The sequence below is a fragment of the Muscardinus avellanarius genome (assembly GCF_963383645.1).
Source record: "Muscardinus avellanarius genome assembly, chromosome: 4".
NCBI classification, from domain to species: domain Eukaryota; kingdom Metazoa; phylum Chordata; class Mammalia; order Rodentia; family Gliridae; genus Muscardinus; species Muscardinus avellanarius.
In genome coordinates this window covers 10,497,874-10,513,912 of record NC_137789.1, presented here as the reverse complement: position 1 = coordinate 10,513,912, position 16,039 = coordinate 10,497,874, and the positions used below count along the sequence as shown (strand labels likewise).

At 45.4% G+C, this 16,039-nt stretch overlaps 1 protein-coding gene across 1 annotated transcript in view; it reads right to left on the bottom strand.

Annotated features, from left to right (window-relative positions):
- The window catches only part of KCNQ3 (potassium voltage-gated channel subfamily Q member 3), a gene marked incomplete at both ends in the record, with an annotated part of 312,050 nt that overhangs the window by 30,550 nt on the left and 265,461 nt on the right, over positions 1-16,039 (bottom strand). The window contains 6 exons of the mRNA XM_080694642.1: positions 1,199-1,294; positions 3,437-3,547; positions 4,920-5,075; positions 9,026-9,198; positions 11,635-11,761; positions 12,582-12,672. Of these exons, the coding sequence (XP_080550768.1) occupies positions 1,199-1,294; positions 3,437-3,547; positions 4,920-5,075; positions 9,026-9,198; positions 11,635-11,761; positions 12,582-12,672 (754 nt within the window). The remainder of the gene's footprint in view (positions 1-1,198; positions 1,295-3,436; positions 3,548-4,919; positions 5,076-9,025; positions 9,199-11,634; positions 11,762-12,581; positions 12,673-16,039) is intronic.

The following is a 16,039-nucleotide window of genomic DNA, read 5'->3' as shown; positions in this document are numbered from 1 at the left end:
CTGTATCATACCCACAGAGACAGCCACCACAGCTGGACACAGGTTCACAAGTGGATAGCCATGCCCTGAATATTCAGGTAGCTACAGCTGGGACATTCTATTCTTGTTTTCATTATGCTCCCAAGTTTCTAACAGCCCATAAAATCTTGAAGCAGGAACTCCTTCTGAAGTATAAGAGGGAAGGCGTTGGCCTTTCTTACCACCACTCACATTTCCCCACCCCCAGCCATGGTGTACGGAGGTGCTGGTGATGGAGAAAGGGCAGGTGTTCAGTATCCGCCTCTCCATGACTGCTGGGCATGGTGAATGAGAAAAGTGGCTCTGTTTTTTTTTCCACGTGCAATAAATTGCTTTATCACTTGTTGTATATGCCCTCTGTCTTTGGAAAATGTAAGAGGACCACAGTTCTCCTTGACATTCACTGATTTGGCACCTTGACCACAGGCTGAGCCTCTCCTGTGGGTTCCTAGGTCAATCCTAGGGTGGGAATGAGAAGGAGACCTTGTAGGAAGACAGGTCTACTCCAAACTCCTACTCCAACATTAACAGTGAAAAGGCAGATGGGTTCACCCCTGAGTACTGCATCTAGTTCTTACATGGCTTAGAACTTAGACAAGAGAGTGACAGACTGCCATCTTTAGCACATGGAGGTAGGCCACATAGGTAACCACAACAATGCTCATAACCACTTGCAAGTGAGCAAATGGAAGCAGTCTTTTATGGTTTGTTTTTGGAATATTCCCCCAAACCTTATGTTTTGGAAACACAGCCATGTTCAGAGGTGGGACATGGCTGGAGGAGGAGGTTCATTGGGGGTATAGTCTTGAGGACTTTATCTGTCCCTGAATACTTCCTTCTGTCTCCTCTCCTCTCCTCTCTCTCCTCTCTCATCCTTCTCCTCTTCCTTCCTCTTTCTCTCTCTCCCTCCCCCCTCATTCCACCATGAGTTGAACATCATTCATTCACTACACTCTGCTGCTGTGTTTCTGCCTTGGAGCTGGTTGACTATTAACTGAACCTCTGAAACCCTGAGCCAATATAAACATTTTCTCTTCTGAGTTGTTCTTGTCAGGTAGTTTGGTCACAGCAATTCAAAGGCTGACTAATACACAGGCCCACTCCTGCATGGGCATGCACCCATGTACACTCACACATGCGTGCATACCAATCCCAGCCCCGTTCTTTCATTCAGACAGACCTGGATGAGCTCAGCAGCTGGCTTCCTCCTTTTCTCAAAGTGCTTCTGACGGTGCTGTTCCTGCACCTTGAGTGCTAGCCCCGACCCCAGGATGCCCTGCAGGAGAAATAAGGTTGATAGTCAACTCTACCAGATTGTTCTGGCACCCCAGCCCCACTGTTGAGTGGTGGGACTACAGCCCCGTTGCAGAGTAGAGGGCATTGTAGGGCTTAATCACCCCACACTGATAGTATTGCACAAAGCGAAGAGAGTGTAAAAGACCCCTTCTTTCTTTTTGAGGGAGCAGGGAGGTTGAACAAGTGAACAAGCTTGAAGGCAGGAGGTCCTGAACTCCATCCTGATGGCCACAGTCCAGCTCTGAGGCCCTGGGAAACCTTATCCACGCTGTATCTCAGCCCCGCAGGGCTATTGAGTAACAGCACCTACCTGATGATCTTATTAAGACAAAAGTGAGAGAATCTATAGGAACTTCTGAGCAAAGGGTGTGGTAGGGAAGAGATGCCTATTTTTAATTTAAATTTAGAAATATTTGAGCTGAACTGTTCCCTTAGATATTTACTAAAGATGTCTGAATTCCCTCCAGATGTGATCTGTTTAATTTCCAGGTCAGACTTGCATGTAGATTTGGTGGACAGACACTTTTCAAGATGGAAGAGAACTTAGACATCGTGCTGTACCCTCATCTCCTCATCTACTCACCCATGAGAAAACCAAGATTCAGGGAGGTCATACCCTCAAGTTCAGGTAGCTTTAGAAAAAGCAGACATGGGACTTCCAAAGAAGAAAGAGATCCTCCAGCAAGAGAACAGAGGTAGAGGGGGCTACAGAGGAGTCATTCTTTCTTTCTTTCTTTTTTTTTTTTTTTTGGTGGTACTGGGGATGGAACCCAGAGGCTTTGGATCTCTGGGCTACACTCCCAGACCTATTTTATATTTTATTTGGAAACAGGGCCTCACTAAGTTGCTGAGAGCCTAAGTAGCTGAGGCTGGCTTTGAACCTGTGCAATTCTTCTGTTTCAGACTCCCAAGTGAGGGGATTACAAGCATGTGCTACCATACCCAGCTGAGGGGTCATTATTTAATAAGGTTCTTTTCGATTCCAAAATTAAAAGCCAGGCTTTAGTTCTATCCAGATATGGGATTCATGACTCTACAATCAGGGAAGTTTAGTAAGCTAATTGAGGTCCACTTTTTTCAACTGGAAAATGGAGATAAATAGAGCACTAAACCTATACTGTTGTCACAGAGTAGAATGAGATGATGTAGGCAGAGTCTTTGGCATCATCCATACACACAGTGAGTTCAGCAAGTGTCATCTACTTTAGTTGGCATCATTACACTTCTGGACATGGACTTGAGGGAGTTATTCTATCATGTACCAAAACTTACTCTTGAGGAAAAGGCATTTTTTTACATAACCAGTAAATGACAAGGCAAAGGAAGAAGCCAATATGCCCAGTACCAGGTGCTGGGAATACATGGGTTAAAAATAGAATTCCAGCTGGGCGTGGTGGTGCACGCTTTTAATCCCCGCACTTAGGAGGCAGTGACAGGAGGATTACGCAGGTTCAAAGCCAGCCTCGCTGGCTTAAGAGACCCTGTTTCCAAATAAAAATATAAAAAGTAGGTGTCTGGGAGTGTGGCCTGGAGGTAGAAGGGTTTCCAGGAACCCCAGTACCACCAAAAAAAAAAATAGAATTCCAGACCCCCAGCACCCAGTCCTCTAGGTGAAATGTGTAGCAAGTTAGAAATGTCCTTATAGAATTTGGGTGTGGTGGCCATTTCTTGTAATCCCAGCATTTGGGAGGCTGAGACAGGAGGATCTCAGGTTCGCAGCCAGCCTCAACTACTACTTAGTGAGGCACTTTGCAATTCAGTGAGACCCTGTTTCAAAGTAAAGAATAAAATATAGGGCTAGGGGTATAGCTCAAAGGTAAATGCCCCTGGATTCCATCCCCAGTGCTGCAAAAAAATTATGGTTGGAAGAGGAAGTGAGTAACTCAACCCAAAGAGGGCAGCATTGCCAGTCCTGAGGAGGATCTGGTGTTTGGAGGGGTCACTCCTGGCATAAGGAAGCAGCTCAGGCCCGAGAGGAGATGCAGAGCAGCTGCCCTTAAAAAATAGCTGGTGAACTGATGGGGTTCAGAATTTAGGTGCAAAAGACTGAAAAGTGAACTGGGAATCTGAGCTGCAGCCAGGTAGCGAGATGCCCTGCATGTCACACATCAAAGGTACTTACCGCTGGGAGGGCAAAAAAGGAGACGCCAATTAAGGAAAAGGTGGCAGCGATCAGGCGGCCTTCCCATGTTTTGGGTGTTTTGTCTCCGTAGCCAATGGTGGCCAGCGTGATCTGAGGAGAGAAGAGTTCAGAAATGGGCTGTCGGTAGGGGGGCAGAAAATGCCAACTGAGCTCTGCCTCTGGGCCCCTACTACCTGCTCAGGGGCTGCACCCATGTATAATGAGATCCCCTTAAGAGAAGAGACAGCAAGTGCTGAGCAACTCGTGTGGGATCCTTGAGCCCACAGCCTGTTGCTAGATTATGGACTGCTTCCCCATAATCAACCAGTCAACAAATATTTCAACAATTGCAAATGCCTATGGGCATGTACTTTCATTTATACATAGACAGTTGACCCTCTGCATCCACAGATCCCACAAGTTTAGATTCTACTAACTGCATAAAACATATTTGAAAAAATGCAACAATGAAAATAATATAAATGAGAAATATAACAACTATATGTATGACATTTACATTGTACTAGGTATTATAAGTAATCTAAAGATGATTTAAATATACAGGAGAGAGTGTGAAGGTTATGTGAAAATACTATGCCATTATAATTAAGGAACTTGAACATCTGCAGATTTAGCCATTTTTGGTGGAGCATTCAGTACCGATCCCTTCCATGCTGAAGGATGACTGTATTTGTGAACATGTGATTTTATGTAAAGCTGTGGAAAACAAGTTGTACTTGTGAATTTCTCTATATATTTTGTGCATTTGCCTGTTCCGCTGCATGTAATACTTTACAGATATTTACACATCTATGCTATCACACATTCATATATGTGCATGTATCTGCACGTGGAGAACAGGGCACAGCAGGTACCACTGTGGCCTCTGGAGCCCAAGGGTCTTACTTCAGATGTCAGGTCAAATCCTCTAGTGGCTGAGAGACCTTAATTACTTTGCCTCTTCGTGCCTCAGTGTCCCCATTTTTCAAAACAAGCTAATAGAAGGTTGAGTTTAAAATTTGTTAGGAAATGTTATGCACACAAAATAATGCTCTGGAGCAAAGTAAGACTTCAATAAATGCCTCTTTTTACCCTTGAGGGAGTGGGGCAGTGCATCTCCAGGTGTGCCTTTGGGTCTGTGGGCACACATGTTTATCTTGTCCTGTGTCTGTGTCCTATGTCTGTCTGCACATTCCTGGTGTGGCTGGTACCAGCCTGTGACTAATAAGGTAACATCTCTAAATGACCATGCAACCAGACTGTTCTGAGCGCTGGCTTCTTATACACACTGCAGAAAAGTCCGTTCCAAACTTATACCCTATGGTGGGAACATTCTGTTGGCAGATGCTGAGATGGAAGAGGTTTTGTTCTCATCTCTGACTATAGAGCGCAGCTATCTGACTGAGTGTGCTCATGCCAAGCCTTCTGCCTCTCTCTGCCACTGACAGTCCCTGTAGGGTTAGCATTCGAGGAGGTGACTCACCAGGCCCCACCAAAGGGCATCAGCATAAGTCTCAAACTCCTCTTTCATCTCTTCTCCCTTTGCATTTACTTCCGGCACATCTTTTTCGACCAGGTAGACAAGAAATGAAGATAGGATGAGTGTCAGGAAACCGATGTACCAGGCAGTGATGAGTTCCTGTAGGAGTAAGCAGAAGATGAGGGAAGGGGCCACTGGGAAGTCCTTGGGTGGATGCTAGACCCAGGCACACTGGAGTTGGAATCTACATTTATCTGCTTTGTGATGGTGGGAAAACTATTCACCTTCTCTGATCCTCATAGTGATACATTTATCTGCTTTGTGATGGTGGGAAAACTATTCACCTTCTCTGATCCTCATCTCTCATCACTATGAAATCAGGAATATGGAAATCATTTCTACTGTTAATTAATGGAATGAGTTATAGCTCTCGAGGAAGAGAGGAAGCCTATGGCCCAGGGGGCCTTGATATCATAGCTATAGCGCTTCAGAGGAGGAGAGGTCATGTAGAATAGGCCACTGCCTCTGAGATGAGACTTGGGGCTCAGGAAATTTGATTATATGAAGGATTTCACAGAGCAAGGATAAAGCTTAGTACTGGGGGGAACTGACGGCCAAGGAGAGCTAGCTTGACACAATGAACTGTGGGCAGGAACCCAGCACTCCACCACTTTACTGTGCAACCAAGGGAAATTGTGCCATCCTCCCAATCTTAGCATCTTCATTTTAAAAATAAAGTGTCTGAGCCAGGCGTGGTGGCGCACACTTGTAATCCCCGCACTTGGGAGGCTGAGACAGGAGGATCGAGCAGGTTCAAAGCCAGCCTCAGCTACTTAGTGAGACTCTTAGCAACTCAGTGAGACCCTGTTTCCAAATAAAATATAAAATAGGTCTGGGAGTATAGCCCGGAGGTAGAAAGCCTCTGGGTTCCACCTTCAGTACCACACACACACACACACACACACACACAAATATATAAATAAAGTGTCTGGACCTCAGTAGTCTTGAAAGTGTCACAGGTACCCCCAGGGACATTCAGATGACTAATTTTTATGCTACATTTTTCTACATTGATTTGGGACATATGAAAACTAAGCATAAAGAGCAGACAAAACATTTGATTTCATGGACATTATCACATGATGGACTAGGTAAACAAGTAAGTAAATATGACTAAGTAAAAAAGAGTTAGTCGACTTAAAGATGTTGAGTATTAATAAGGCTGGCACAGAGAGGTGGTCGAGACTGGAAGATCACTCAAGTTTCAGAATCTTATTGGAGACAATCCTGAATGCTCTCTCCAGCTTCAATCTTTGTAGTTTATTTCATTTTCCTCCAATGTCAATGTTTAGCATGGATGTTTGTGGGAGAAGGAAGCCTAGGCCATTGGCAAACACAATCTGTGAGGAAGCCTGCTGTCCTTCCAAATCATCTCAGAGAACAAAGTTGTCTATGTGGCTGTCCTCCCTACCTCTGACCATCCTCATCCAGTCAGCTGCCTTCTGGGGTCCAGGGAATCACTGATGGTATGTTGGCTTTGCTGGGCCATGTTGTCTGATCTGTCCTTCTCTGCAAGCAGGACCAAGAAGAGCCTTGGGCTATCTTCAGACTCATGTCACCAGAATTATGAAATTTCCTGGGATGTTTGCTCCTCCAATTAGAATTTTTCCTGTTGTTCTTTTATACCTTTGCTCTTTTCTAAACAGTACACATGCTAATTTGCTCACAGGTTTTGCCTTCTGCCCAGTATTATATGCGCCCTGCACAGAGTAAGGCTAAATGATACAGGTAACTAGGTTGGTGATTCCCCTCTTCCAGGTCTTCCCTGCAGGGCGTGTGGAAAAAAGTGAATAGGATGTTCCTTCTGCAGTGGCTGCCTGAATGGGGACCTCTTGTTCTGTAGGATGCAATTCTGGTGTTTTTGTTCTTTCAAACCATCTGGCCCACAAATGCAAGCTGGAAGTTTTACCTGATGTTAACCAAAAGAAACAGCTTTGTGTGTACACAAATAAACTGGCTGTGCTGGATTATTAAGGGATGGATAATAGTCATCAGTGAAGAGGGAATGTGGGTCTCAATCCAGCCTTAGAGTCATGTGAAACACTTTTCAAGGCAATCCTGACTTTACCTAACCTTTGCCAACAGCCTTGTGGCAGAACCTTTCTCCTCTGCATTCTGAGCTCCAGGCAGTCAGGCTGGGGCTAAGGGACTGCATCAGTTAGTGTGGGGGGTGATGGGGCAAATCCAGTCCTGTCCCTTCAATCCATTGCATACGATGTACCAAGTCCCTTTTCCTGCTTTGGTGTGCCAAGGCCTCATTTCAAGATGGAGGAGAAATACCGGCACACATCAGACACTGAGAGGACAAGACATCCATGTTTCCTGCTGGGTGACAGAGTCCCAAGGTTCATTTGTTTTGGGAGTAGAACCTGGACCATCCTAACTAGTAAAAACATCCATTTTAAACAATTAATCCTATGTGACATAGGCCTCCCACTCATCATCTCTCAGTGCCCAGCTCAGCCCAGAGCCAATGGATGGCTGAAGAAATGAACCAGCATGTGCTTGTTCTCCAGGACCATCAGAGACTACCCAAGAAAGGGTTTCCCCTTGTCTCTGGAAGCCCAGGCCTTCATGAGGACTCATGAAATATGTATCAGAATATAGTGAGAGCTCAGTATCCCTAAGTCTGTGAGCAGAGAGCTCTGTTCTAGAGCTTTTACCACCTGAGGGAGGAGTCACACCCCTCACCCCCAGTTGTAGGGTCTGGCTAAAGTGTAAGTCCATATTTTTTCAGTAATTTCATCATATGCATCCAACAGTCATTGTTAATTATGAAATGAACTGTCAGCCGACACTGGACATCTATTCTAGTCTCCAGGAAGTCAGGAAATGGGCCCTAAACCAGTGATTTTTATCACCAATTTTCCCCAGAGCTGTGAATCAGCTCAGCTCCATTGGGCATAATGGTAGGGCTGACCCCAGAAGGATGTTGTGAACATGTCCTTTGACAGAAGATAAAGTAGAAGGTCAGGAAGAAGAAAGAGCACTCTCATCTCACTGATTCCTATAGCCAGAGGTAGCACAGACAGGGAATAAAGCACTTATGGCAAGAGATTGCATTCTAGGCGAGAGAGTCCCAAGTATTTTGTTTTCATTTAAATTTAGGAAATCAATCATATGTCTCATAATGCTGTTTCAGCCAATAAGGGACTGAATATATAACCATGTTATGTCCCATAAGATCATGTTGCCTAGTATTATGGTTTGGGTATAGAATGTCCACTAGCCTGCAAACTCAAAGTGGTTACTCCCCCAAAACAACAGAGTTACATAGGTAGACTTCTTTGCAATCCAGCCTGTGTAACTCCCAACTTTCACTCCTACCAGGTACTGCCCTGCTCATTGATAAGTTGGGTTCCTCCCCTCCCCCACATGATCTCGCAGTGGGGACAGGAGGAGGAACCCTGGAAGCTAGAGGCAGAGACATCGCGAGACATACTTGAGATCCCAAGACTACAGATATTGCGAGAGAGAACAGGTGTTCCCACACTTAGTCCCACCCCCCCCAAAATACTGGCTTAAAAGCAAGACTACTTCCATCCTGCCGGGTGGGTGACTCAGCTGGCTTATCCAGTCTACAGGCGACCCTCCAGACATGTTGCTTGCCGATCCCTTCCCCCACAAACAGCTGACCCATTCCCGAAGGTGCTGAGCTCTTCTGATTACAAGCAGATTCTGGTACCTTGCTGGCTGGTTGCCTCTTTCATAAACTTTACACTCATCTCATCCTCTCAACCATCTGGAGGTGCAGGCATTATCATCTCTACTTTGGAAATGAGGAGACTGAGGTTGAAAGAGATGTGATCAACTGGGCCAGAGCAATTTGCATGTGGAGGGGCTGAGACCTAAGCCCAGTTATCTTTGATTCTCCTAACCATACCTATACATGTCGCCTCCCCTCTTTCTGTTCCTCCTGCTCCTTGCTATCCTCATCAGTGGTGGCAGAATGATCACGCTGGGGGACACACTGTTAGGAAGAGGATGCCATGGAACAGCACAGGTGAGTGAGAAGCCTGTGATGTTCATGGCTTCTCTATGGCACTTACTTTGCTGTGGGCGCAGATGGCAGAGCCCAGGAGTTTCCAGGTGCCGCCTCTCCGGTCCATCCGCAGCATGCGCAGGATCTGCAGGAAGCGCAGACTTCGCAGGGAGGTGGCCAGGACATTGCCCTGGTTTCCCACAGCAACCACAGGCACAGAGGCAATCAGCACAAAGATGTCTAGGAGAGAGAGAGAGAGAGAGAGAGAGAGAGAGAGAGAGAGAGAGAGAGAGAGAGAGAGAGAGAGAGAAGAGGGAGAGAGAGAGAGAAGAAAAGGAATGTTCTCATAGTGCTGGCTGCCAGCAGATACACAGGTGCCAGCAGGGGCCAGTCTTAGAGCTATGGTGTTGACTCTCGACTTCAAGTGCACATGGGGTATTCTCTTGTGGCCAATGCAAAAGCAAGTGCTCTGAGCATGTGCAACTTCCCAAGGCCACATAGCTATAGGTAGGTGAGCTGTGGTTGGCTACAGGTCTCTCAGACTACAACACTGGCTCTAGACCCCAGAGCATTCCCAAGGTACGTACCAGCGATGGACCTTCCATGGCTTTTTGTAGCATCTTCAGACAGAAACACATGAGCAGCTTTCCTCTCACACCTTGTGACCATGATATTTCTGCCTTGAGACTGGCTGAGCATGGACTGAACCTCTGAGACCATGAACCAAACAAACCTCTCCTCCTCTAAGTTTCTCTTGTTGGGTGTTTTAATCATAGAGATGGAAAGCTGACTATCTGCTTAAGTCCACTGTAGCTGGAAAAGCATTTCAGAAAAAAGAAAACAACAAGGGCAGTAGATTTGGGAGTAGACATGAAAAAGAAAAAAAATGAGGGAGAAGAAAAAAAAATAGGAAAAGAATACTAACTAAAGATTCCTCCGAAAGTGTTTTGACATACACATATGTCTACTTGCATTCAAAATGCTGAGGAAAAACCCCTCAAAATCCAGCCTCAGCAGCAGGTGAGAACCAGGAAGAAGGTTCAGCTGGGGGTGACAAGGTAGTATCAACTCTGGGCTGCACCAGGAGAGGCAAGTCTGGCACCTCAGACAAAGAACTTGGCTCAGCTTTGCTCTGGGACAGCCATTGTGCCTGGGGGGCTGTGTTTAGTCCAGTCCTCTTTTAAAAGAGCTAATTTTTAAATGTTTATGGTTGATATAATTGAGTCGTGAAGGTTGTGATTCCAGCAGGGGATAAATCCACTGAAAGGAATTTATCTGGGTTGGTGGCCTAGCTTGTAGGGTGTGGCTGGAGGGGAGGATCTTCAGGAGTGCAGCCTTAGGGATTATTTATGGTTCCTCCTCTCCCTGCTCCCTCCCTTGCTTCTGGCCCCCATGATATAAGAGCACAGCCCATGTCTCTTCCTCTCTCTGCCTCCTGTAGCCGTTCCCTGAGTTCCGCAATCCCTGGCCTCACTCGAACTGAACACAAACATTAAGAAAATAAATCTTGATAAAATCTTCTTTCCTTTAAGTTACATGTTCAGGTCTTTAGATTATGGCTATAAGAATGTTGACCACAACAGAAGGTGAAGAAGGAGTGATATACTCAGAAGGACCACAGAGCTGAGAACACCTAATATTTGGTGCAGCTGCAGTCGCTCAGCACGGTCATCCTGCATGAGAGAAGACTTCTGGGCTGCAGAGAGGTGCAGAAGGATGGACTCAACTCTTCCAAGATTCAAGGAATTAAGAGGGTTGAAATACCTTGAGAGATGATGAGCACCCCGTGAACAGAGATTTGCAAAAGAGTCCTCATGACCATTTAGAGGACTATAGCATCAGACCCAGGACTATAGCATCAGGCCCAGGGCATTTGGGCTAATGCTTTTGGAGAACCTTCCAGCCCCAATATCCCATGATCCTGTGACTTTAATCTTTTTAGGGACTTGAAGCTCCATGACTCCTTGCTCATGGAGATTTTGTCCTGACCTTCCATGGCTTTTTGTAGCATCTTCAGACAGAAACACATGAGTCAGTGAGGGATTTCACTGTTAAAATGTCTGTGCCTGGATGTAAGGCACTAGTGACATCTCTAGAAGCAATGTTCAGATCAAGATACAAGCAACAAAGTGGAGGTTATGGGAAAGGGGTGCAGGGATTGGATTCTTCCAGACCTGGGTGTTAGGATAGAATCTGCTGCTTACCACCTGTGTGATGAAAAATGACTCAGTGTGTGAGCCTCAGATTCTATCCCTGTATAATGGTTATAATGTCATCCTATAAAAGTCAATTCTCAAACTTACACCCCGTCCAATCAGTTCCCAGTGTAGAGGTAGTTTTGTTTGTCATAATGGCCATGGGTAGGGGTACTCCTTTAGGGTCTAGGGGTGCTCAAGACCTTGCAACCTACTGGTCCTTCACAGTCTGCATGTAAAGAGTGAACCCCACCCTCAGCCACTGAGAATCACACCCTGTCCAGTCCTCACAGAGAACAATGTGAAGATGGGATTTCAGCATTAGTAGGTTGGCATTGTCTCTCACCACCATCATAGCAAGTGAGAGGCTGGACTGGATGCTGAATGAGTTCCAAGAAGAGCTGCTTACAAGGTCCTCAAAGAAATCATGCAGGAGAGAAGGGGGCTCAGGATGCCCATGGATTCAGGGACCAGGGCTTACCCAACATGCACAGGGGCTTCCTGGCAAACTTGAGTCGTCCCCGCCAGCCTTTGTATCGGCAGCAACATCCGGCAGCCCAGATCCTCAAAGCAAACTCAGCGCCAAAGATGAAAATAGCAAATGTTTCCTGCGTGGAAAGCATATGGAGATGATTGGTTAGCCGAGACCCGGTTGTCTGGACTGTACTGAGGACCTGAAGGACTTGGTTTCTGTCCTTCCTGCTGTTGTTCTGGAGCTGGAGGTGGTGGGGAGGGAGATGGAGAACAGGGTGGTCACTTCATCAAGCTTGGAGAGCTCCCACCTTCCTGATGATGTGCTAACTGTCCCTAATAGTGATCGCCCTTGAAGGGGATCCCTTGTTCTATTTTCTAAGCTTTTGCTTCTATAAATAATTGAGATAAAAGTCCCCTGAATGTATCAAAAGCTCCTAACAAGTGAAGTTGGTTTAAAAGAGATGTATCCTAAAATACAATCTCTTAATATCACCCAGTGTCTGACCTCTGATATTGCTAATTGTGGCAATGCTTGCTCAGCAGAGCTCTGGTTTAGGTACCACACCAAATATTTCATATGATATTCAATTTATGATTTGAGAAGCCAAAGCTGAGGTAGGTGTAGGATGGAGTATGCCTGTCAAAGTATTGGAGAGTTGTATTTTGTAATCCAGTAATATGTAATTTGTCTTACTTTGGCTTGTTTACTTTCCCTTATCTCAAATCTGGAATTCCAAATCCTTGTCAGGAATATCATTCCTCACTCCATCTGTGCCACTAGCAGGCCTGCCAAGTAAGGGAGGCATCACATTTTCTCTGGACTAGACATGGCTGGAGATCCTGAGAAGACACAGCTGGTCAGACAGAGCTGTGTCCAAGAGAATAGCCTTCTCCCTGTGGTCACCCACCAAAGGTGTGAGCCCTGGAGCTCATGCCAGTAGCAGGCCATCTCACCAGCAACAGAAGCCAGTCTCCTGAGACCGTCTCGTACTCCTTGAACGTAGTCAGGACAGCCAGGATCAAACAGCCCAGGACAATCAGGAACCTAGAGGGGGAAGGAAGGAGAATGAGGAACTTTTGGTCTTGTTTTTCTGTGGGCGAAGACAAGTCCTGGCTGACAGTGATGTGCTTCATCCATTATTCCACTTATCCTCACAAAGATATGCAAGGCAGGTAGAAATTGTTACCCTAGTTAAAGAAAACGAGGCTGACAGAAGTTAAGCATGGTGTACACTTTCACATCACCAGCAGCTAGCAGACTTGGTTGGCTTAGAAGTCAAACTAGGTCATCTGGTCCCAACATTAGGGAGCTGCAGCATCCTGAAAGACCAAAAGTCACCATAGATTTTGGAAACCAACAGGAATAGGAATAAGTTAATATGTCCTACATATAGAGGATTATGAGTTTAAAATACATGAAAATGTTCTTAGTATAAAAAAAGAAAATATTTTCAGACAGATAAATTCAGTGAAGGCTTCTCTGCTCATGTTTGAGTATTATTTCTCTTTAAGGTCAATGGCTATTAAAGGAAACCTCTTTCAATTGGGGAGCTTCAGTATTGTGTTTGAAATGCTAGGGAGAATGAGGAACCACCGCACTGAGGGATGCTGAATTCAAGTCCTTTTAAATTTATAGGCAGGTCATCTGGTTCATGCCTCTGCCTCTGGCTGAACAAACTACAAATAACCCTTTGAAAATATCTCCTTTATAAACTCTGTGTGTATAAGAAGAGAAAGAATTTCTTTTTTTGTACTGGGGATTGAACCCAGAGATGTTCTACCTTCCAGCTATAACCACAGAACTGGGGTACTGGGGTTCCTGGAAGCCCTTCTACCTCTGGGCTACACTCCCAGACCTATTTTATATTTTTATTTGGAAATAGGGTCTCTTAAGCCAGCATGGCTGGCTTCAAACCTGAGTGATCCTCCTGTCTCCACCTCCCTAGTGCGGGGATTACAAGCGTGTGCCACCATGCCTGGCAAAACTGCAGCACTTTTTATTTTGAAAAATGCCTTGCTAAGTTGCTGGCTGGTCTTGAATGTACAATCTTCCTGTCTCAGCTTCCCAAGTACTGTGATTATAGGTGTATGCCACCATGCCAGACTAATTTTTAAACAAAGAAAATGGTTCTCCCTCCTGGTGAAGAGTTGGGTTCAACAGTCAATAGTCACTATCAAGGTCCTGGATTCCCTACTGGGAATTGATAAGCTAGAGTCTGTGGGTGAGACTCAGTAGCACATACTCCATGCTCTTCTACTCCAGGTAATCATAGGTGCTTCTAGAGGTGCTTCTCCAGTATTTATTCATTCATTCATGGCAGACACTGGGGACACAGAGCTGGAACCCAATGATGAATAAACTAGTTCTGCCCTCAAGCACTCAGAACCCAGGCAAGCAGGGAGCTGCTCAAGGTATGAGGGTAGAAATCCTAATGTAAAGAAGTGTGTAAATGTGTTTCTGGCTGTGGCTGGGGCCCAGGTCTTAGCTCTTGTCCTTGGTGATCCTGATTACTTGTTCTGATCAATAAACCTGATGATCTGCAGACCTGAATCCTTGTGTTTCCAACCCTGGCTTCGAATTTAATGGAGATTACTATCTTCCCTCTATGGGTATTCTATTTGAAATGTGTGACTCTGACCCATGCCTGGAATCTGCCTATCTTGATCCCCAAGTCTTCCTCTCAGGTGATGATGACTATCATGATGATAATGATGACATTGATGGTAATAACATCAACTAATCCCACCTCTTCAGTCAAGTAAGCTACTACTACCTGCCACTTTACATGTATCAGTTCTTCATCCTCACAACAGTCTCCCAAAGTGGCTAGAAGCATTCACATGCTAGCCAAAGGATTAAGAACAAGATTGTGCAAAATTAAAAGTTCTGGGTCCTCTGATGTGAGCCCCCAACATAGCCCGTGTGCTTGGTGTGTGTGTAGTGCCTGGGAAGGATCTACATGGTAAGTGTACAGTAGCATACCCTATGTGTGCTGATACTGGTAAGTCATATCCTTGTATAATTGTCTCCCCTTAGTGCACGCAGCCTGCTCCTCACAATAGAATATGGCAGAGGTGAGGGTGTTACTCCTTGTTTTGAGTTTTGTTAGATGGCAAAAGCAAGAGGATAGTCACACTCGGGACTAGGATGTAATGCGTAAGACTTCATAGCCTAGACCAGAGAATCTCTTGCTGGCCTTGACACAAGCTGCCATGTTGTCCAAGGCCCATGGTGGCTTCATGTCAAGGAGCTATGGTGGCTTCTGGGACCCAAGGGAGCCCCCTGCTGATGACCAGCATAAAAGTGAGACCTGTCCTCCAAAAGCCAGGACCAGCCATTCCGAGAGGTTGGAGGATGACCCTATGTTCCAGACAGGGGGCACGCTAGCCAGCACCCCGACTTCTGCTTTGTGAGGCCCAGAGCACAGCACCCAGGTGAGCCACAAAGAGATGCCTGATACGTAGAAACTTTGAGATAAACAAATGTGCCAAAACTGTTCCAAGCCACTGAGGTAGTGGCAATTTGTTACGAAGTGAGAGAAAACGAACACACTAGGGAGCTGGGCTCTGCGCTAAGTACAAGGGCATCCAGAGTTTACAGAGCTGGCTGGCCCACTCCATGGTTTGGCTGCATTTGTGTGCTGGCCCATTAGACTCCCCTCCCGAGAGTAGAGATCATGCCTGCTCCTGTCCATACTCCAGGGACCAGCTTAGAGCCCAGAACTAAAGAACCCACAAGTGTCTAGAGAGTGGTCCAAAGCAACTTTTGAGGTCAGCAACTGCTCTATTGTTGGAATTAAGGGAACAGGATGTAGGATGGGCCCACACGGATAGGCAGAAGTATACAGGAAGTGTTTCTGGGCCAACTTAAGAGCATCTTCTGCAGAAGATCCGTATGTGTGCACATAAAGTAGTATCTATACATAGTATGAAAGTATCTCTATATAGTATCTAAATATAGTCCAACTTTATTTAAGGATTTGCTTTTTATATTTCAGTTATTCATGGTTCATCCATGGTCTAAATACAAAGTACAAAATTTCAGAAATAAGCAATTTATAAGTTTTAAACAATTTTTAATACAGAATATCATTATGAATGGGGTGTGGTGGCACACACCTGCAATCCTAGTGAGGCTGAAACGTGAGGATTGAAGGTCTAAGGACAACGTCAGCAAGTAGTGAGACTCTTATCGGCCTAGTGAGTCCCTGTTTCAAAATTTTAAAAAAGTGATAGGGCTAGAGGTATAGCTCAGAGGTAGAATGCCCTGGGGCTCAATCTGCACACACACACACACACACACACACACACACACACACACACAAAGAATATCATTATGATTATTCTACTTTATTGTTGTTGCTGTTCTTATCTTACCGTGCCTAATTTAAAAATTAAACTTTATCATATGT